Source organism: Trichosurus vulpecula, chromosome 4 (genome assembly GCF_011100635.1).
Source record: "Trichosurus vulpecula isolate mTriVul1 chromosome 4, mTriVul1.pri, whole genome shotgun sequence".
Lineage (NCBI taxonomy): Eukaryota > Metazoa > Chordata > Mammalia > Diprotodontia > Phalangeridae > Trichosurus > Trichosurus vulpecula.
The window spans coordinates 244139120-244162069 of NC_050576.1; the positions used below are offsets into that span (position 1 = coordinate 244139120).

A 22950-nucleotide genomic window follows, 5' to 3' on the forward strand; every position below is an offset into this window, starting at 1 on the left:
AGCAGAAAAAATCCATAATGACAATAACAATGTAAGTGGAAACAACAGCAAAATTGAAAAAGAATCCTAATGAGAACACTGAGGGAGTGACTGAAAAATTATTGTGATATTTTATGCACTTCAGTTAACTAATTTAAATGCGATTGCTTAGTAAACTGTAGTAGTTGGTTGGGTTGGTTTAGTTGGTTCTATTGCTGATCAGTGTTAATTGTTTAATAAAATATTGAAAAAATGATTTTTAAAAAATGTGCCGGGGCTGAATAGTGTTTTCATTCATTCTCTTGCTGGCCTCTTTAGTGATTGTTTGATCCAAAGGCACTTTTTCTTTGATGTCTAACTGAACTCTCCTTTACTTAAGTTTAAACCTATTTTTCCTAATTCTGGTCCCTATGGAAATGGAGAATAACTTGTCAGTGTCTTGCCTCAGTTTCATCATCTATAAAATGAGGTTGTACAAGGTAGCATCTAAATCCTATAATGCTTGTGATGAAGTGTCATCTGTCTGTATCAAGTGATTAAAATCACTCTCCTTCCCCTAAATGACAAATGGTCAAAAGATATGAATGGGTATTTTACAACGGAAGACATCTAAGTTGCCAACGGCCACTGGAAAAAAAATAAGTCAGCTTTGAGGTTCTACCATGATTTCAGAGGAATGAGAATGAAGAATGAATGAGACATACATTTTTGGACATACCAATGTGAGAAATTGTTTTGCTTGATTCTGCACATTTTTCTTTTAAATTAGGGGATGGAGTGAGAGGGAGAGAAAATAAGTGCCTGTTAACTGAAAAAAATGAAATGAAATGAAAAAAATCAAGTAATAGTAAAAAAAAAATCACCTCTTCTTCTCTAAGCTTCACTTTCCTCATCTGCAAAATGGAAATAGCATGTTAATGGTCTTCACATCCCAGCACCTCATACAGTGCCTCACACACAGTACTTAATCAATGCAGGTTGAACTGTATTCAATCAATCCATAAACATTTACTAAATGCTGACTATGTGCCAAGCACTATGCAGAGCTCTGGGGAGACAAAGAGAGGTAAAAGACAGTCCCTGCCCTCAAGGAGCTCACAATTTAATGGGGGGGAATACATGCAAACAAATATATACAAAGCAAGCTATATGCAACAGGAAGTAATTAACAGAGGAAAGGTACTGGAATTGAGAAGTTGGGAAAGGCTTCCAGTAAAAAAAAAATGGGATTTTAGTTGGCCCTTAATGGAAGGCAGAGAAGTCAGCCACCCTGAGGGACTGTAGTGTGAGGGCAGGATCTGGAGAAGGATACAGCAAAGAAGACAGAGAAAGAACAGTCAGAGGAGGAAAACCAGGGCAGAGTGGTGTCCTGGAAAACGTAGAGAAGAGAAGCTCTAGGAGAAGGGTAAGTCCGATTGTAAAGAGTTAAGAAGACAGGAGAGGCAGTAAAATCACCTACTGCAGATGGCTGAGGTGTTTAGTTACAAAGGGCAAAAGAGATACAGTTAGCCAGGACTGAAGGACCAAGTGGGAGATTTCTCAAAATCGGGGAGACACCGACATATTTGTAGGCAGTAGAGAATGAATCAATTGATAAGGAGAGACTAAAAATAAATGATAGAGTGGTAGAGTGGGGATGCCAGAAAAGGCCACCTGTAGGAGGGGATGGTATAGAATGGCATCATTTAAACGGGTAGAGAGGTTAGCCTTGGTAAGGAGGAAGCCACTGTCCTGCTAGACAGGTGGGAAGGAGATGGCGGCAGAAGGCATCTGAGGGATGAGAAAGAAGGCAGAAGAGGGAGCTCATAGTGCGTTATCTCAATTTTTCTTTTCTATAAAATAGGAGGCTAGGTTCTCAGCAGAGAGAGCCGGGGGAGAGGAAGTCAGTAGAGAGGTCTGAGGATGTTTGAGAAGGTTTGGGAGCCCAGTTGAAGCTTTGAAATGAATCCAGGCGGAAGGGTTAAGTGACATTCTCCACCTTTGTTCAGGAACACGTATGTAGGAGCAAAGGTGGCACCGGAGGGGAGTGATCCAAGGCTGCGTATTTCACTCGCAGGACAGATAAGACTCAAACAAGAGAATGCATGTAAACTACTTTGCAAACCTTAAAGCCATACACAGTAGTAGTGGTGGTGGTGGTGGGTGGTAGTAGTTGTACTGTCTTTGTCATCATTCAGCCTGTGTCCTTCCCCCCCTAGATTTTCCCTAATCAAAGATCTAGAGGTAGGAAGGACTCCAGAAATCTCCCATCTAGAAGTCCTTGTTTTGGAGGTCTCAGGGCAGGGACGGACCCCCACCAACATTTACATGGAGCTTTAGGGATTGTAGTTGTCCAAACATGGCGCCATCTGATCTTGGCAACACTCCTTGATGGCAAATACCTTATTCCCATTTCACAGATGTGGAAACTGAGAGGGAGCGGTTAAGTGACTGGAAAGGGGCCTGGGTTTTGGGGGCAGCGGGTCTGGCTTGGCCACAAACCACCCGGGTCCCCTTAGACAGGCGACTCCCTTCTCTCCGGGCCTCAGTTTCCTCGTCTGTAAAAGGAGGGGCTGGACCACATGACCCCCAAGGTCCAAAGCCTATGGTCCCGGAGTTTGGAACAAGGGATGGGGATTTGGGGATGGGTAGGTGAGGGGGGAGCCCCGCCCCCGCCCAGCCTCCTGTGCCATCTCCGGGTCCCCCGGGCTCGCAGCTCCCTCCTTCCGGCTCCCTCCTCTCCTCCAGCCCCGCTCCGTCCCCTCCCCTCTTCCCCCCCACCCTCCTCCCGGAGTTACATAACTGGACTCTCGGAGCGGACGAGCTCTCGCGAGATCAGCGGGCTTGCCCCGCCCCCCTCTTCTCGCTCCACGTCAGAGGGAGCCGGAGGAGCGGCGGCGAACATGGCGGAACGCAGGAGGCACAAGAAGCGGATCCAGGTAGTGAGGCCGGGCCTCGGGTCGGGGCGGGGGCCGCGGCCGGGCCCAGGTGTCGGAGCGCTCGGGGTGGGGATGAGGAGCGGGAGGGGGCCGGAGCTGGGGTCGGGGGCGGGACTGGGGGCCGAGCGGGCTGCGGCCTTGGGGTGGGGGGGCGGCTCTGTGTATGTGTTGGAGGGGCGGGGGGTGTGCGCGCGCGGCGGGGGGGGGGCGGAGGGGGGCGTGGGAGGGTGTGCGTGCAGGGGGGCGGGGTGTGTGTGTTTGTGTGTGTAAGTGTGTGAGAATGTGTGATGTGGGGGGCGCTGGGGGGGGGCGGCGGCCCTGCTTGGCTGTGGATGGAGCGGGGGGCGGCCTCGGTGCAGGAAGGCGCTTCTCCCCTCCCCCACCCCCTGCGGACGGGCTGCAGGGGTTCTGCCGGCTGGCATCGCCCCCCAAACAATGAAAAGCGCTTAGTGTGTGCCAGGCCCGCGCCGGGCACCATCATCCCGGGCCGTGTCCCCCGGGAAGGAGACCCCCGGGCCTTGCCATCCTGGCCCTAGCGGGGGTTCATAAGCCCAAAGCTGCCCCTGCCCTGACGGATGGGGGGGCCAGGAGCTGGTGTCACCCACAAACCATTCCCACCTCTCTGTCGCTTTCACGTGCCTCTCCCCCTCCCCTCGGCGCCGCACCCCATCTTCTTCTCTGCCCCCCTCAATCACCCTGGCAGCTGGTGGCGGACACACTGGAGCAGCGTCTTCCCGCACTTGTTCTATGGAATGCAAACTAGGACTCTGAAAACATGTTGATTCCTCCCTAAAATCAAAAGTATGCCTATCAACAATATGTATTACATGGGACAGGCTGGATTTCCTCTCCTTTGCTCCAGGATTTCCCCCATGCCGCTTTATTCTTGGTGTGTTCCATATCCCATGTCTCTGTCTTCCTCTCACTATTAGAGTCTGTGTGTATAAGACCTAAAAGTGTTCTATAACCAGATTAATTTGGAAATAAGGTAATGTTTACCTGTATTGATAGTACCAACTAGTGTGTAATGTTGACAGAACCATCAGTTAATAAGGGGTGTGTACATGTTAGTGTGTGTATTAGTATGTGTGCATATGTGTATATGCATACATACACAGAGATACATGTCACAGAAATAGATAAGATTTGAGTCACAAGACATTTGTGTTCCATAATTTTTTCCTTTTTGGTTTTCTCTGCTCCATTTTGATTTAACGTGCCTTTTTCTGCGTGAGATTGGTTTGCAATTTTAATGCCCTAGCTTCTCATCTATATGAAGTATGTACATTATGAACTAAAATTGACTTTAAAATTTTATTTTTTTGAATCACTAAAAAAAAGTATGCAGATTGAAGACTGAGGAAGGCTTCTTGCAAAGAGTGAGACTTGAAGGAAGCCAAGAGATGGAGATGGAGAGAATTCCCTGCATGAGGGTCTGAGAGTGAAAATGCTGGAGATCAGGTGTCTTGTGTGAGGAACAACAAGGATGCCATTGTCACTAAGTCATAGAGTAGTAGGTGGAGAGGAATAAGGTTTAAGAAGACTGGAAAATAGGAAGGATCCACATTATAGAAGGGTGTATGTGTGTATAATAAACAAACACTTGTAAGTGTATTGAAGATGGGGGTGAAGGAAGATGAATTTGACTTATGAGTTGAGGATAGGCAGGAGTGGGGTGAACTGAGGCTGGGAGATCAGCCAGCCAGCTATTATAATAATCTAGGTATGTAGCAGTAGCAGAGGAGAGAAGGGGTAATATATGAAATATTTGGAAAGTAGAAACCTAACATTTACAACAGGGGTTCAGGAAATTATAGTGAAGTATGTTTATAATGTCTCAACTTTGTCACAAAATTTTTGGTTGAGGCAGTGTTCTGGAGGATATGCCTGTATGTCTGTTTCTCAGGACATAGGTGACATCTTTCAGAAACTTGTGGTGTGTGTGTTTTTTTGTTGGGTTTTTTGTTTCGTTTTTATTTTTTTGTTTTTGTCAAAAGAGAAGGGCAGTGCAACTTTTTAAATTCATGCTTACTCCTCTGTGGGTACTCAGAGCTGTTGTTTTATGCTCCTTAAGTATGCAAAATTATTTTTACAGTTTCTTTTGTGGTAGCACTTAATATTTTTTTAAAAAATAGTCCTTTTTAAAATAGTTGTTCCAATAAGTTATTATTCCTACAGAACTCTGGCCATTTAATGATTGTATTCTTCTTGTATAAAAGTCTTCCTTTTTACCCAAGTAAGTTTGATTGAGGTGGCGTGGTCATAAATTGTGCTAGCATTTACTTTTTTTGTTACCCTAGCTGAGTGTTTTCCTTTTTTAAACATAAAGAATCTAATGGCAGACAGTTCAGCAAACAAACCAATAAATTTAAAATGAGTGTTAACACAGGTGTGGTGTAGGCAGTTAGCTTCGTACCCATTTTTTCACTCTATTTCAGACAAGAAGCAAGTAAATGTGTACGATGAGGTGATTACAAGCGTATGTGGCTTACTGGCAAATGAACACACATACGTTAAATTGGTAGCTTGCCTAGAAGTTTTCTCCAACTGAGTTTCAGTTTCATCATCTGTAAAATGGAGTTAGAATAAATTATCTTTAAGATATTTTTCTGGCTTAAAGATTCTGTTCATCTAAACTCCATTCCTGTGGGCTTAGGTTCCAGATCCATAGGATCACCTTGAGGTTTTACTGCCATAGTACATAATGGACTCATGGGACCACAGCAGTTGTGTTGTTACAGGATTTTACAACTGGAGCCGCTGTGTCCTGCATATGGTAGGTGTGTGATCGATAGAGTTTGGTTAAGTGAACTGGGGTTGTCATTATCTTCCCCCCCACCCCCTATATTTGAAAGAGTTGGCTTTAGTCAGTCGAGGCCTGATCAAATCCGTCTTCTGATACTTCAGTAGCTCCCCAATAGTGAAAGGTTCACCTCAGTTCTCTGCCTGTGCATCTTCCATTTCCTCATCTGTAAAATAAGGGTGATCGTGCCTTTGTTACTGCCATGTTTGTAACGCTTTTGCAACCTTAAAAGCACCACATAAATCTCAGTTGTTGTTGTTACTGTTATTATTGCTTCTTGGTCTGGACCTGTAACTTCATTAGTGTGGAAAGCTCCAGGGGAGGAAATTCCCTCTTAGAAGATTGGCAGTGTTTTGGAATTTTTTAGTCTCAAAGAGCTGCCTTGGGGCGCTTAGATTAAATGATTTCCTTTGGGTCACATATCCAGTATGAGTTAGAGGCGGGTCTTCCTGATCTTATCTGTTTTATGAACTTGACAGTCATCAACAACCATGAACATTTCCACAGATAAAGACTGGTAGAAAAAGAAGACTGTGTATTAAACTGTGAATTTAACATGATAGTACCATTACCTTTCTTATCTTTCTCTTCCTCCAAACATTTGCAATCTTTTTTGTATTTTTGACATATTTCATTGACATTCTTTTTCTTTTTTTGCATCAATATCACTACTTCTCATTCCCCTGTGACACTTTTACCTCCTTCGATAAAAGCCCTGCCTCCAAACAAATAATTCTAAGTCAAGCAAAACATATTAGTGTTGTGTTTGTCGTGTCTGAAAATGTTTGTTTCATTCTGTAACTGGTCTGTCACCCCTCTTCCAAAAGATTGGAAGCATGCTTCATCATCAGTCTTCTTGAGGTCTATTTGGTCATCGCATCCATCAGAGGTTTTTTAAAGTCTTTCGTAGTTGTTGTTTTCAGTATATAAATTTTTCTTGTTCTCATTTCACTTTGCATCCATTCATACACATCTTCCCAGGTTTCTCTGAGTTCATTCATCCCTTTCATCATTTTTTATGTCTCAGTAATCTCCATTATTTGTTCAACCATTCTTCAATGGATGGACACCTATGTTGTCCCTAGTCTTTGTTGTAACAAAAAGTACTGGTATAAATATTCCTGCAAGTGCAAATTCTTTCCCTCTCTCTTTGATCTTTTTGGGGTATAAACCTAGTAATTGTATTGCTGGCTCAAAGGAAATGTACAATTTAGTGACTTGGGGTATAATTCTGAATTGCTTTCCAGAATGATTAGACCCCTTCACAGATATATCTGCCTGTCCTGCCACAACTCTTATAACAATTGTCCTTGTCCTTTTTTGTTATCTCTGCCAATCTGACAGGTGTGAGGTAAGATCTCGTTTCTTTTAATTTGCTTTCTCTTACCATTAATAATTTGGAGCATTTTTCTTATGATTGTTAATAACTTGCATTTCTTCCTTTCTTTCTTTTTTCTTTTTTTTTGGAGAGTGCTTGTTCACTCTACTCCATTTATCTACTGGGAAAGTACTGATTTTTAAGCTAAGGCCAAGAGAGACAAGAAGCAAATTAGTAGCAGGTGCAGGACAGTAACTCAGTTTTCTTGACTCTTCTGCTCTTTTGAAACCACCAGTGCCTACTGGTGTTTTCAGTGCTGTTTCCTTTGCCCTTTCACCCTGAATTAAGTTATTTGTTGTGAATAGCTTCTGTTATAACAATTTATATTGTCAATAGATTTGTTTAAAACCACAAATGTTTATATCACTAATTAGAAAGATTTGGACTGACCATCTTCTTACAAAAATTTATTCTTATTTAATATATAACTGTGCTATTCATAATTCACTTCATAACTATCCTCAAACTTTCACTCAGAAAGTGAGGGCTTGATTCTAGATAAAGAGATTTGATGTGAGATAGTGGAGCTAGTCAGATCAGTTTTTCTTCTACCTTTGTATACTTACTATGCCATTTGTAGAAATAACAGTTCCTTAGATCATCAAGAGAAATTTTCTTCGCCTGAAATTTGTAAACTGAACATTTACTCCCATTGATTAGAATGATTTTCCTTGCCTTGATCCTTTGCTGATATGTAGATCTTAATTGATCCCTGCCTTCCTATCCTGCACAACTTTTCCCATCTGTGTCCACCCTGTAGGCTTTCTCTGGATCTTTTGATAGGCCATGGATGCCATTGGACCATCTAGCTGACTGTCAGCCCTTTGTCCTCTTTCCACCATGCATCTCTCTGATAGCCTTATTTGGACTTCTCTTATGCAGTACTTCATTGGTCATGTATTGCTCATACCTGCTCTTTACTTCTCCATTGCCCTTTGGGGGACTCAATAGTTTTAATTCATTGTAGCCCTTTCTAATTCTAAAGAGAAGAAACTGAAACTTTCATAACATTAGTCTGTTGTCTATTATAATCTGTTTTATTAAAATGTTCTAGAGAATTTATATGTTGACTTAAATTATATATTTATTATCTCATGATGACATTAGATCTTTAACATCTAAATTTGCAGATTCCCTTTTCTTTATTAAAAATCATCTTAACAGAAAATCTGACTTAAAATTCAGCCCAGAACTAAGGACTATTCCAGCTGGGTGTCATGAAAGGCAAACAAGTTCCCTGTTGGGAGAATTTGGGCCCCTTTCTTAGAAGGAGGTTTTGCAGTTTGAGTTTGAATGAGTCAAATTGCCATCTTGTATCAGGAAACTGCTCCTTTTCTGCTTTCCCCTTTGATGTGTGCTCCTCCTGGGGCAACCAGGAGAAGGCAGGCCCCTTTAAGAGGCAAGAAGGCTTCCTAAAGAGCTGGGGAGACCTACGAAAATCACTGAGACTTTACTGCCTGGAGCATGAAGAGGATAAAAGGTGTGTTTGTCCCTGGCTTGCAGAGGCACTCTGTGGTGGCTCAGAGCCGCCACGTGGCAAGATTCCCTCTCCTCAGCTTCTAACTGCTAGGTGCCCTGGCTTGTCTTGAGGAACTTCTCCATTCTTCTATCTCAGAAGAACAGGAAGGGATCAAAAAGTACCCCCTAGTCCAAGTCCCTAACTTTACAGGCCCTGGGTTGGTGAAGTGACTGGTTCTTGTCACACAACCAGTTAGTGGCAAAGTGAAGGCCAGAACCTAGCTAGTCAGGCACTAAACAGTTGGTTAATGCCTACCATGTGTCAGGCATGGGGCTGGTCTCCCCAAATTATCTGATGGTGGATGTAGCAACTGGCACAGTGGCTTAGAGGCACAGGGAATTATGTGGGCAATTATGGCTTTAACTACATTATTAAAACAGAAAAAAAAAAAAGATAAAACACCCACCAGGTCAACAGTCATTTCTATTGAAAAAGAAAGTGTAGTATAGTATGTATATCTTACAGTTTTCTTATTTCACCATCCTCAACAAAGCATTTATTAAGCACTTACTGTGTACCACAATTTCATAATCTAATGGACTATATATACTTACTCATATATACCCATATTTTCTAGGCACAGTTTTTCAGTGCACTCACTGATTATGATAAGCCTTCACTGAGTTGGGCTAACTGCGTATATGTATGCAGGAAATCTTATACAGAGCTTGATTGTCTGATTGGGAGATGTTCTAGGCCGCCCTTTTTGTCTTTCCTTCATTCAGCTATTTCTCTTTTTTTAGGTATTGTACTATTCTTGTACTAAGGAACATGGAGCATAAAGGACAAGGTAGAATCGATTGTCATACTTGAAGAAATAAAAATAAATAAATAAATAAATGAAGGCAGTGTGTAGGCCACCAGATTAGACTTCAGAAGACTTGACACGTAGGAGGCACTTACCAGCTTCTTTCTGCCTGACTTGTGAGCTTCTGGTTGTGTGACTGAGAGCCAGTCACTTCACCAACCGTGGGCCTTGATTTCCTCACTTGTAAAATTAGGGGCTTAGACTAGGTGATATTTTAAGATCCTTTTCAGTTCTAATACTCCATGACTAAGTTTTAAAGTGTTTTCTATGAATTCATGTGCTTTCTGTGTAATTGTACCAGTTGTTTTTTAAAAGTCTTATTAGACTGAACTTCCTCCAAACCACTGCCCCTTCCCAACTTCTCTGCTTCCTTTGGTGGTACCTGTATTTTTCAATCATTGGCTTGAAATGCAGGTCACAGCATTTTGGAGACTTGTTTATGTTCTCCCTATCTTTTATTCTCTGGATGCAGTTACAAGGTCTTTTAAGATAATTCACACCAGTCTTTCATCCCTATTCCTGAGGCCATCACCCAAGTCTAAGTTCTTACCATCAAATTCAGCAGACTCCTTATTCATCCTTTGAACAAAATTTTAGTACCTGTTCAACTATTTTTTTTTCTACCTTTTCTTTCTCTTCTTTGGGGAAACAGTGTGGTAAAGTGAAAAGACTGCTAGATATGGAGTTGGCAGACCTGGAGTCAGCTCTCCTTTGCTACTACCTGTTTAACCTTAAATTAGTCACTTCTCAGAATGATTTTAAAGAATTGAAGAAAATGTCAAATTTCAGTTAGAGGTAAGTGAAAGTAAAGATTAATTTTTTCCCCATCCAAGTTCACAGACACCACCACCACCCTCCTCCTCCAAGACAGTCCAAATAGGAGAGCAGGTGTCATGTAGATGGTGAGATACTCTAGATGTTCCTGTTTGTGAAGGATGAGGTATTGATTGCCTCAAAACCCAGGATGTTACAGAGCTTTCTGAATGAGATCGCTAAGTACCCAAAAGAGTCTACTCCACCTCGCCACACACCAAAAATAATAGTGGATGATGAGTAACTTTTTCTAGCTAGTGTTATGCAGTATTCTTCAAGGAATTCCATGTGGCTGGAATACTGCCGTTTTCGAAGAATTAGAAAGTTACAAGTTCCTCGGAGTCCAGTGGTGAGGTACTTGGTGGGCATTAGTAACTTTGTGGAATATTGTATTCCAGGAGCTCTTCTCTTAGAGGAGAAGCTGACAGGCTTAGTATGATTCTGATTGTGGCTCCTTGGTGCTTGCCTTTTGGGATTTCTTTCAGGAGGAGGCTGATCAGTGGATTCTTTCTCTTTTCACTTTACCTGCTGGTTTAACTAGGTCTGGCAAGTTTTCACTTATGATTTTTTTAAATTAAATTTCATTTTTCCTTATCAAGTATTTATTTTTTCTGCCTTCCATCCTCCCTCCACAGTGGTGGAGAGAAAAAGAAAATCATTCTAACAAATAAGCATTGTCAAGTAAAACAAATTCCCATAATGGCCATGTCCAAAAATGTGTGATTAGTCCTGAATGTTCTTAGTCTATTATCTCTTGTCAGGATAGCCTTCTTCATTATCACATGTTGATCACATCATCACTGTTTTAATCTGAGTTCTGAAGGGTTTCAAAATTGTTGATTTTTACAGCGTATATGCTTCTGCTCATTTCTCTCTGCCTTAGTCCACATGAATCCTCCCAGGTTTTTTCTGAAACTGTCTCTATCTTCATTTCTTATAGAAATAATGGTATTTCATTACCTTCATATGCCATTATTTGTTCAGCATTCTCCAGTTTATGGGAATCCCCTTGACTTTCTTTGCCACCAGAAAAAGAACTGCAAATTGCTTTACAAATATTATATTATTTGAACCATATTACTTGGGTAAGTTTAACTCTTTCTGTTCTGTTTCTTATTTGCCTTCCAGTTCTTTTTATGTTTTGCTTCATCTCTTTTAATTATTCATGTAGTTGTGGGAAATCAATTTTTTCCTTAGAGTTTCTGTTTATACTAGTTATAAAGTTATTCTCTCCATCTAGCTTGGATTTTTGGATATCTTTGCATTTTTTCCTCACATGTAATACTGTTTTTCAGTTACATACCTTTTCATTGACTATCCCCAATACCTGGAATAGTCTCCCTTCCCTACCCTCACCTATGACTTCGTTGACTTCCTTAAGGACTCAGCTCAAATATCATCTTGTACAGGAAGCCTTTCCCAGTCCCCTCTCCACCACCAGCACCTTTTCTCTAAGATTACTACCTCTTGTTTCCATCCACACACACGCATGCATACACACACATACACACTCTTTCTCACACATTTAAATTCTGTACACATATAGGACCATATTTTTGCCTTTCTTTGTATTCCCATTGCTTAGCTCAGTTCCTGGAAGATGATGAGTGCTTAACAAATGCTTGTTAACTGACTACAATTCTTTATGGGGGTGTGTATCTTCTGCTTGCTCATCTACTTTTGTCTCTTTGCACCCATTGCTTCTAGTTTGACCTCAGAGGACAAATGGGCCAAATCTTTCCATATGCTGTCCCTTCAAGTACTTGAAGTCAACTCTTGTGCCCCCTGAGTCTTTTCCCAAGGCTTATCATGCTCATGGTCCTGCCCACAAGAAGCTTACATCCTAACGGGGGTATGTGTATGGAATTCTAACTCTGTGTGCCAATCTCAGAAGTTTGTATTTTATTCTAAACTCAGGCAGGAGGGAGATACTTAAGTTTTTAGAGCAGGGGGGGTAATTTTGTCCGACCTCTGCTTTAGGCAGATAATTTCAACACCTGTGTGGAACGTAGATTAGAGAGGAGAGAGACTAAGGAAGAGAGACCAGTTAGTACAGTGGTCCATACATGGGGTGATATGATTTAAACTCAGAAGGTGGTCATGTGCTCAGAAAGAAGAGATACCGTGGATGTAGACTAGGTCAAATTTGGCCCCTCATTTGAGGCAGCTGTTTATTGACTTACTCATGACAATAGATAGCTCTGCTGTCTTCCCGAGGCATGTGTTCAGAATGTGATAGAGAACCACCCAAAACTTGTAAAACCAGACCACTATTATTAACTACTTCTCATGAATCATATGAACAGTGATTGTATTACTAGAAAGAATCTAGAAAGCATTTCATTGCTAAAGATTGCTAACTCTTGGGCAAGAAAATAAAGATCTTAGGGGCATAAGCGATTATTTTCATTATAGTTGTCTGTTAAAGGCAAGGACTTCAGAAGAGAGGAACAGATTTCACTAAGGTGGTGTTATGGGATTTGGATTTCCCCACTAAATCGAAGAATGATCCTGGCTGGGATTGAAGTTTTCCCAAGCAGGGCTGGAAAGAATAGATTTGCCCGGGGTCTTGCAAATCTAATCAAAAGGGATTTGACCTGAAAAGAAAAGGAATAAAAAACAGCCTCTATATTTCCACCAAGTTAGATGCTATTGAGGAGAGATCATTGTAAGAAGAATAGCAAAAGAGATTTGCAGAAATTCAAAAGATATAAAGTCCAAAGAAGACGCTACTATTGAAGCTCATCCCCTTAGATGTCTATAAATAAATGCCAAAAGAATGGATAATAAAGAGTCTAATTCAGGGAAGCCAATTTGACCTTGTAGGTATCAGTATCACTGAAACTTGTTCTGATAAGACCCATAATTGGAAGAGTGTATCTTCTAGCAATGTGAAAAATGGAAAATGGGTATCCTTTAACTTTTCTCCATTACATATAATGCTCGTTCTTGGTTTTTGATAGATACTAGTTATTATGTTAAGGAAAAGTATTTATTATAATGCTGTCTTCCGTTTTTTTCTTTTAAATTGAATTTTGTAAAAAGCCCTTTTAGCATCTCTTGATAAAATCTTGTAGAGTTGTATTTTAATTTCTTGGATCTTTTTTTCCATGTAAAAATTTTTAACATTTAGGTTTTTGAGTTTCAAATTTTCTTTCTCTCTTCTTCTCCACCCCCTTCATTGAGAAGGCAGGAAAGTTGGTATAGGTAATACATGGGAAACATTTCTGTATTCTATATTTCTGTATATGCTGTGAAAGAAAACAGACCAAAAAGAAAAAGAAAAAATATGTTTCAGTTTACATTCAGCCTCCTCAGTATCATGTAGGGTTCTACATTTTTTTGTTACTGATCTGTAATATTCTATCTTTTGTCTTTCTCTGGTATCAATGCTATATTTGTATTACAGAGATTACGAGGGTCATTTCTTTTCCTATTTTTGCATTTTGCATAATGTTAGAATTAATTTTTTTTTAATGTTTGGTAGAATTCACTTACCTAGTCCAGGAGCCTTTTTTTTTTCCCTTGAGAGTTCATTTATAACTTGTTCAATTTCTTTTTTGGATTTGGGGGTCATTTAATCTTTTTTCTGTAAATCTAGATATTTTATATTTTGGTAAGTCTTCATTTCCTCTAAGTTATCAATCTTTTTTTTTCTTTCTTTCAATTTTATTAGTCTCTTGATTTTCTGAATTTCTACTTTGGTGTTTACTTATAGGTTTTTGATTTGTTGTTTTTCTAGTTTTAGTTATGTGTCCAATTCATTGCTGTTTTTTCTCTCTTTTGTTGATGAAAGCTTTGAGAGAGAAAAATTCCCCCAAGGACTGCTTTAGCTTTATCCCTAAAGTTTTGGTATATCTCATTGTTGTAATTTCCTCTGATGAAATTTTCTATTGTTTCCGTGATTTGTTCTTTGAACAGCCAATTTCTTTAGAATTTGAGTTACTTAGTCTATAATTAAGTTTTAATTCTTTATTCAAAGATTCTTTATTGAATATAATTTTTATTGTATTATGTGATCGGTAAATGATGCATTTGGTATTTCTGCCTTTCTGCATTTTTTTTAAGGTTTCTATGCTTCAATATGTGGTGTTTCACAAAAAACATACGGGAGGCACTGGAGAATTTTTGAACTCCAGCCTCCAAGAGATTCCCTCTTAATCTGGCCAGACAGGACAGACAGGAAGACAGCTTCGGAGGGGTTCATAATCTTACTTTATTCTGGCCTCTTCTTCTCAAATGGGGTTGCTGATAATGGGAGCACCAACTCCCAGAGCCTCCCTAATCACGCTTCTCCCAGGAGCCAGCGAGAATGTAGTAGGGGCTCCAACTCCTGTGGGATCCCCTAAGCCTCAGAGGGAGCCAGTGGAGGCAAACACAGATTTCCACACCACCCCCCCAAGCTTTGTTAGGGGCCAGTCAAGGCACACACAGCATTACACTGTCATTCCCCATGGGTTCGGCACTCACTGACAAGTGCCCACTTGCTTTATAGGGCAACAGACAAAGAAGACATCTTACCAACACTAAGCTTACAGGTTAACTCTAGCAATATCATCATTCTGCACAAGCGTAGTGAATATCATATTATGTCACCCTTGATCTCTCTTCGCAGTCTTAGTAGGACTGCCTATCCCTGTATTTCTGGGAGTTACTATCTAGGATTCTTGGGGCTATTCTGAGAGTTACTATCTAACACCTGGAAACTAGAATTTGCCATGGCCATGGATCCTGGGAAACTAAACTCTAAAAAGGATAACAAAATCCTCCTTACTTACACATGGTCATTTTTGTAACAGTATCATGCATGGTTGAGAAATATGTAAACTCTTGATAGAGATTTATCATGTCTTAGTTTAAAAAAAAAGTTCTGTTCAAGTCCTTCACTTCTTTTTTGTTTAATGTTTTTGTCAGATTTGCCTAGGTTTGTTAGGGGTACGTTGAGATCCCCAGCTATTATAGTTTTTGCTTTTTTTTCCCACTTTTCCTTTAAGTATTTAGATAATATACTGTTCAATGCATGTAAAGTATTATGTTTGCATATTAAGCATAATATAGTTTCTTTTCTGTCTCTTTAACAGATCTTTATTTACTTAAGCTTTATCTAATACGATTTCTATCTCCTTTTTATTTGGGTTCATCTGAAGCATGATAGATTCTGCTCTAGCTTCTGATTTTAAGTCTATGTGGATCTTTATGTTTCAAGTGTGTTTCTTGTAAATAACATATTTTTGGCATCTGCTTTCTAATCCCTGTTGTTGTCCTCTTCTGTTTTATGGGTCAGTTCATCTCATTCATGTTCAGGATTTTGATTAACTGCATTTTCCCCTGCATCCTGCCTTCTTGTACAATTTTCTGAGTTTGGACTCTGTAAATAAAAGAGGGGGAATTAGCCTAACACTTGTTATTTCTGAGGAGGGGAGGAAGGGAAAGGAATAAACATTTAGATATGCACTGTAGGCCAGCCATTGTGCTAAGTCTTTTACACATTTTATCTCATTTGATCCTCACAGCAACCCTGCAACGTAGGTGCTGTTATTATCCCCATTTCACAGTTGAGGAAACTGAGGCAAACAAAGGTTAAGTGACTTGTCCAGAGTCACACAGCTATTAAGTGTTTAAGGCCAAATTTGAACTCAGGTCTGTTGAACAGTAGCCTCTTTCTACTCTGTTGTCTCTGGTCTCTTCTCCTTGCCCTGCCTATAATCCCATACTTTTACTTTTACTTTCCTTTTAATCCCTCCTTTATTTAACCCCCTTTTAAGTTGAAGTTTGTTTTACTTATAACTCTTCCCTTACCTATGCCTTACCTCCGTTAATTATTTCCTATTTATCCTGTATATGGCCTGCTTTGTATGTATTACATGTTGTCTCCTCCAATAGATGGTAAACTCCTTAAGGGCAGGGACTGTCTTTTGCCTCTGTTTGCATCCCCAGCACTTAGCATAGTGCCTGCCACGTAGTAGGCGTGTAATAAAAGTTTATTGAATTGAGTTGAACTTAGCCTGTTTTCCCTCTTAAACCCACCCCCTTCCCTGTCCCTGTCTGTTTCTCTGTTGAGTTTAATATGTTTTATTCTGTTCACTTCTAGCTCCAGCCTCAGCTTCTGGGTTTGGGGGTTTGTGCTTAAGTCAAGCTCTACTCACCATCTTCTGCAGGATCACACACCTTTCATCTGCCCTGACTTGTCTCCATTCAAGTTTTCTGCAGGATTCTGGCAGTCTTTTTGCAGATAGAGACACAGAGACCCAGAAAAGTTAAAGTGACTTAAGATATGTTTAGAGCTGAGATGCTGTTGATCTATTCCTTGATACTCTCTCCTCTGTAGGGTTTTTGTGATGATGCTCTGCCCTGTTTCTTTTCCTGTCTGTCTGACCACACCTTCTTAGGCTTCGTTGTTGAATCTTTGTCCAGGTTGCATTTGCTAACTTTGGATGTTCCATCTATGCTCTGTCTTGGATCCTCTTTTCATCTCTATACAGCTTTGCTCGGTGGTCTCATCAGCATCAATTTCAACATTCAGTCAGCTCATCAGAGTCAATTTTCATCTTTATGCAGATGATTTGCTGAACTATTCATCCAGCCCTAACCTCTCTTCTGACCTCCAATTTCACCTCTCCAGCTGCCTATTGGACATCTTGGACTGGATATCTCGTATATATCTTAAACTCAATATACTTAAAACTGAGCTTATTATCACCCCCACCAAAGTCTCCTCTTCCTTCCAAACTTGCCTATTACTGTCCTCCCAGTCAACCAGTTTCCAAACCTAGTTTTCATTGACATCTCACTTTCCGTATCTCTCCTTCCTTCAATATTCTAGCTCCTGCCAAGTCCTGTTGATTGTACCTTCATAACAACTCTCATATATACCACCTTTTCTCCTCTGGCATTGCCACCACCCTAGTACAGGTCATTATCACCTCCTGCCTGGACTATTAGAATACCCAGCTGCTTAGTCTCTGTGTCTCAGGTCCTGTCACCTTCTTACCTTTCCAGTTTTCTTACTTTTCTCCCCTGCTCATATATATTCTTCCACTCAGTGACAGTAAATCAGTAAAAACATTAAGCATCTACTGTCTGCCAGGCACTACACTAAGTGCTGGGGATATAGAAAGAGGCAAAGGACAATCCCTGCCTTCAAGGAGCTTATAATCTAATGTAGGAGACAGCATACAAACATAGATGCAAAGCGACTATAGGCAAGATAAATAAGAAGGCACCAGAATTAAGAGGGGTGGGGGGGAAGACTTCCTGTAGAAGGTAGTTTTAGTTGGGACTTAAAGGAAGCCAGGGAGGTCACTAGGTGGAAGAGCAGAGGTAGAGCATTCGCAAGCAGGAGAAGATGCCTGCAAGAGATGGAATATCTTGTTCATGGAAAAGCTAGGAGGTTAGTCACTGAATCAAAGAGTGTGCCAGGGAACAAGGTGTAATAAAAATTCTGGAAAGGTAGGAGGGGACTAGATTATGAAAGGCCTTGAATGCCGAGCAGAGGATTTTGTGATTCAGTAGCGGGGTGCCATGGTCAGACCTGTGCTTTAATCACTCTGGTAGCTGATTGGAGGATGAATTGAAGTGGGAAGAGACTTGAGGCAGGCAGAGCTACTAGCAGGCTAATGTAGTAGTCCAGGAGTAAGGTGATGACTGTCTGTACCAGGATGGTCACAGTGTCAGAGGAGAGAAGGAGCATGTTGGGGAGATGTTGCAAAGATAAAACTGGAAGGCCTTGGCAAGAGTTTGGATATGAGAGTGAGAAAGATAGTGAGGAATCCAGGATGACTCCTAGGTTGTGAGCCTGAGAGACTAGAAGGATGGTATTGCCCTTTACAGTAATAAAGAAGGTAGAAGGGAATGGATTGGTGGAAAGATAATGATTTCTGTTTTGGACATCTTAAGTTTGAGATGTCTGAAAGGCAGTTGGAGAAGTGAGATTGGGGGTCAGTAGAGACTGGGACTAGATATGTAAATTTGATAGTCAATCGGCGTGAAGATGGCAAGTGGGAATTGATGAGAGAAAGGGAGAAGAGGGTCCAGAACAGAACCCTGAGGGACACCTATGGTGTCCACAAAATAGTCTTCAAACAGTCTTATGGCACCCTGAAAGGGGGTCAGGATACTCTAGTGAATCAGGAATCTGTGCCTAGTTGTTTGCATGTTATTTCCCCCATTACACTCTAACTTTGTCTTTATATCCCTAGAACTTAATATGGTGCTTGACACATAGTAGGTCCTTAATATTTATTGACTAACTTTGTGCCATGTAACTTTTAAAAAATCTATTATTTGGAGAAAGGTATGCATGAAATGTTTATCTATTTCACAAAAGAGACAAAACAAATATTTTGACTGGCAGGATCCAAAAAATTGTTGACAGGCTAGATAGAATTGTGGGTCAAATCTTGTGTGAACTGTAATGTAAAAGTAAAAGCCTATCCCAGGGTTCAAAAGATCAACTTCAGAAATAAGATGAAGAAGCAAGCAATACATTTGAAAAAGATGTAGGAAAGATATAGAGGATTGAAATTTCAATATCAATCAGTAGAGTTGTTCCTCCTTCATTCTTGAAGAGGACAGATGACATCAGGAGGACGATGTCTTGATTTGTGTGTAAATTGGATATGAGTGGGGCAGAGCTTTGCAAAGTCAACCGCAATCCTCCAGCATCATCAAAGTCCAGTGGCAAGACAGAGGTCAAGACCACTGGTGATGGCCCAAGATGCAGTGGATGACCTTGGCCTTTCTAAATTAAGGTCTTTCTCAGGTCTCAGTTTGTCTGAAGCCACCTCCATTCAATGACTGAGGGCTGGGTAAGAGTTGAGACAAAAGATGGCCCAGTTTCCCTTCATAAAGATATAAATCTATCCTGTCTCTCCTGTCAGACTGGCTAAAATAACAAAATAGGAAAACGATAAATGCTGGAGAGGATGTGGGAAAATTGGAACATTGTTACTTTGCTGGTGGAGTTGTGAGGTGATCCAGCCATTTTGGAGAACAATTTGGAACTATGCCCGAAGGGCTATAAAAATGTTCATACCCTTTGACCCAGCAATACCACTTCTAGGGTTGTATCCCAAAGGAATCACACAAGTGGGAAAAGGACCCATATGTACAAAAATATTTATAGCGGCTCTTTTTGTGGTAGCTAAGAATTGGAAATCAAAGGGATGCCCATCAATTGGGGAATGGCTGAACAAGCTGTGGTATATGAAGGTAATGGAATACTATTGTGCTATAAGAAATGGGGATGATACGGACTTCATAACAACCTGGAAAAACCTACACGACATAATGCTGAGTGAGTGGAGCAGAGCCAGGAGAACATTGTACACAACCACAGATATATGGATTCTGTGAGGACCAACCCTGACAGACTTCGCTCTTCTCAGCAACACAAGGTGCAGGCATAACTCCAAAGGACTCATGATGGAGAATGCTATCTATATCCAGAGAAAGAACAATGAAGTACGAATGCAGATTGAGGCACACTTCATGCCAGCCTTTTTGTTTCCCCTTTTTTTTTTTCTTTTTTTCTCTCTCTTGTTTTTGTTTTTGGGTTGGTTTTTTTTTTTGGTCCTGTTTCTTCATTTCATTGATCACAGTTCTTCTTCATAACTTGACTAGTGTGTAAATTAATTCAACGCACTATATGGGATTCCATGCCGTCTTGGGGAGGGAGTGGGGGAGGGAGGGAAGAAAATCTGAAACTCAAAATTATGTAGAACCGAATGTTGTAAACTAAAAATAAAAAAAAGTTGAAACTTTTAAAAACAACAACAACAACAAAAAAGATATAAATCTGGTAGGGGAAGACCCTCAGACTTTCAGGCCAGAACAGAAAACAGTTGCTATTTACACTCATTCTTAGCCATCAAAACCTAAACAGAGGCTGTGGTTGGAGGCCAAATTCAGTTGACCATTCAATGAAAGCTAGAATAATTTGGGTTTTAAGGTGGAATCAAGAGAGTGCTAATGCAATATTTGGCTGCACTGAGAGGCATAGTATATAGGTGGAGACACCAGCTATTGGATGGTAGTTAATCAGTTTACATTTATTTTCCTTTAAGGTTTACAATAGGGTTTCCCTCAACATTTCTGTAGGTGGTCTAAGTATTATCCCCATGGCTATGGATCAGAATACTGGAGGCTTAAAGAGATTAAAGAATTGGACCAAGCCTTGAGACACTCATTCTGAGGATGAGGTTGGTAAACAATCACCTAGGATAGAACCAAGAGAAGGCAGTGTCTTAGAAGTTTCACCAGAAGACCTACCCAGGAAGGGTTAGAAGCACAGGTATCAAATCCTGCAAAAAGGTCATGGAGGAGGAATACTAAGAAAAGCCCATGGAATTTTGCAAATAAGAGGTAACCTTTGAGAAAAGTTTCAGTAGAATGCTCTGGTGGAAAGCCAAGTTGCAAAAGGACTAAAATTAGTGGGTGATAAAGAAGTAGAGGCAGTGCATATAGATTTTTTCCTTCTAGACATTTATCGGGGAAGGTGAAATGAGAGATAGGATGCCAGCTTAAAAGGATGGCAGAAAATGTTTTTAAGTCTCAGAATACATTACTGAATGATGAAGGACCAATGAAAATTAGCAACATCTTCCATATCACTTTGTGTGTGGTTTTTTTTTCCTTCTGTGTTTTTTTTTAACCTCAACTCCCTGTTTACTTTTAAATAAATTTTTAAAATTCAGTTTTGTTTTATGTTCATTTTCGAATTATCTCCCTCCTCCACCCATTGGCTAGGCAAGAAAATCAAAATCCATCACAAATATATACATGTGCAAAATAAATGTACATATTAGCCATATCCAAAAAAGAAGAAAGAGAAAAACACTGTAGGCTCAAGTCCATACTCGTGCCCAGGAGCTCTCTATCTCAAGGTGTATTGCATATTTCATCCTGAGTCCTTTGGATTGTGGTGGTCATTTTGTTGATCAGAGTTTCTAAATCTTTCCCAGTTGATTATCTTCACAAGATTGCTGTCATTGTGTAAGTTGTTCTCCTGGTTCTGTTCACTTCACTTTGCATCAGTTCATAAAAGTCTTCCCAAGTTTTTCAGAAACTGTTCCCTTCATCATTTCTTATAGCACAATAGTATTGTATCACATTCATATGCCAAGACTTGTCCAGACCTTTTCCAGTTGATGGGCATCCCTTCAGTTTCTTATTCTTTGCCCCTGCTTACTTTTCACGAAGAGACATCTCTCCTCACAGGATGCCCTCAGTAACCACTTATTCTAGGGAAGCCATGAAAGGTCTATTTTTAGTATTGATGGTGTTGTAGACAGAGGAGTTTTTTGTTTCTTTTGTTTTGGAGTGTTAGGGTTTGGGGAGAACTGAGATGGAGAGAAGAAATAGGATGGAATATTTAGGTCACATCACACTTTCCAAATCAGCTCTTCATAGTGTGACTGCACTGTTTTATTGTAACAAAATTCCCAGTTAGCAGCAATATTAATGGATGTTAATGTAGCCATGCCTTTTTTAAATTCTAAATGCACAAACCTTATTATCTAAGTATGAGTAACCAACCAAAACTTGACTTTAGATCTTTAGAATGTAGATTAATTGTGAAAATAGCTTCATATCACAGTGAAATTTTAAAAGTTTCAAAAGGGGGGATTGATGATATAGTTGCCAAGAATTCCCTAAAAATGTTTACTCTTAAAGTCTTGTGAGTACTCAACACTAAACCAAGTCCTGATTTAACTTTTTCAGTATTTTATCACATTGTCTAAAAGAACCTTAATGAGCTTTTGTAAATGTAATTTACAGGGTGTAAAATTTCTTCCATGAATGATTACTCTAAAATAAAACTTTCATTTTGCAGGAAGTTGGTGAACCATCGAAAGAGGAAAAGGCAGTGGCCAAATATCTCCGCTTCAACTGTCCCACAAAATCCACAAATATGATGGGTCATCGGGTTGATTACTTTATCGGTAGGATTGCAACAAAATAATCACATCAGTTCAGATCTTTTTAAAGACATTTCAGTTTTACCGTTTCTCAGGTGTCTTTATATAAAGTGCTTTCTTTTACATTAATGAACAGATTTTGAACTTTTTCTCTTATACTACTTTTTGTAAAGCTTGTGCAGTCACTATCAGCTAATGTTATGTGTTTGTGTCTTAAATACAATATTTCCCTCAAGTTTTTCTCTAGAGGAGAATTCGGTATTGGGCTTTCTGGAGTCCATCGCAGGAGTTTAATACTTAAACTACCGAAATGATCTCATTATAAGGCCATCCCAGCTCTACTGTGTTTCCTCAGAATAGGACCCAAGGATTGTGATAGCAGGGCAGTGCAGTATAAACTGCATTTAGGGTATTTACCTCATTGGTACAGATAAGAAGGAATTCCTTAAGTTGTACTTCTCTTCTGTATTTGATTCTATCCCATAAACTATTCTATTTCATTCATGTAAAGCTCAGGAATGATGGGCATGCCAATTTAATTATCTCCTGTTTCATTTTTTCTCTCAGAAACATTGGGTTGCTCATAAAGCCTGCCTTTATTGGTCCCATATTACTCAGTGATCATTTGGTAGAATCCTTTAGCAAATATGTTTATGTAACAGAGTTGTGGGTTTTTTCCCCTTCTTAGAGTCAGTTATCCAAGGCACCTTTTTCAGTTAAGATCGAATGTAGAGCGCTAACTTGAGATCAGATCTTCTGGTTTTGATCTCTGGCCCTCCCATGATGGTAACAAGTCACTAAGCTCTCTAAGCTT

General features: G+C 40.2%; 1 protein-coding gene across 1 annotated transcript in view; it reads left to right on the plus strand.

The window, feature by feature from the left end:
- Positions 1 to 2829: 2829 nt before the first annotated feature.
- The window catches only part of SEC62 (SEC62 homolog, preprotein translocation factor), a 49048-nt gene continuing 28927 nt past the window's right edge, over positions 2830 to 22950 (plus strand). The window contains exons 1-2 of the mRNA XM_036755019.1: positions 2830 to 2897; positions 22052 to 22160. Coding sequence (XP_036610914.1) covers positions 2862 to 2897; positions 22052 to 22160 — 145 coding nt within the window. The 5' untranslated portion in view covers positions 2830 to 2861. The remainder of the gene's footprint in view (positions 2898 to 22051; positions 22161 to 22950) is intronic.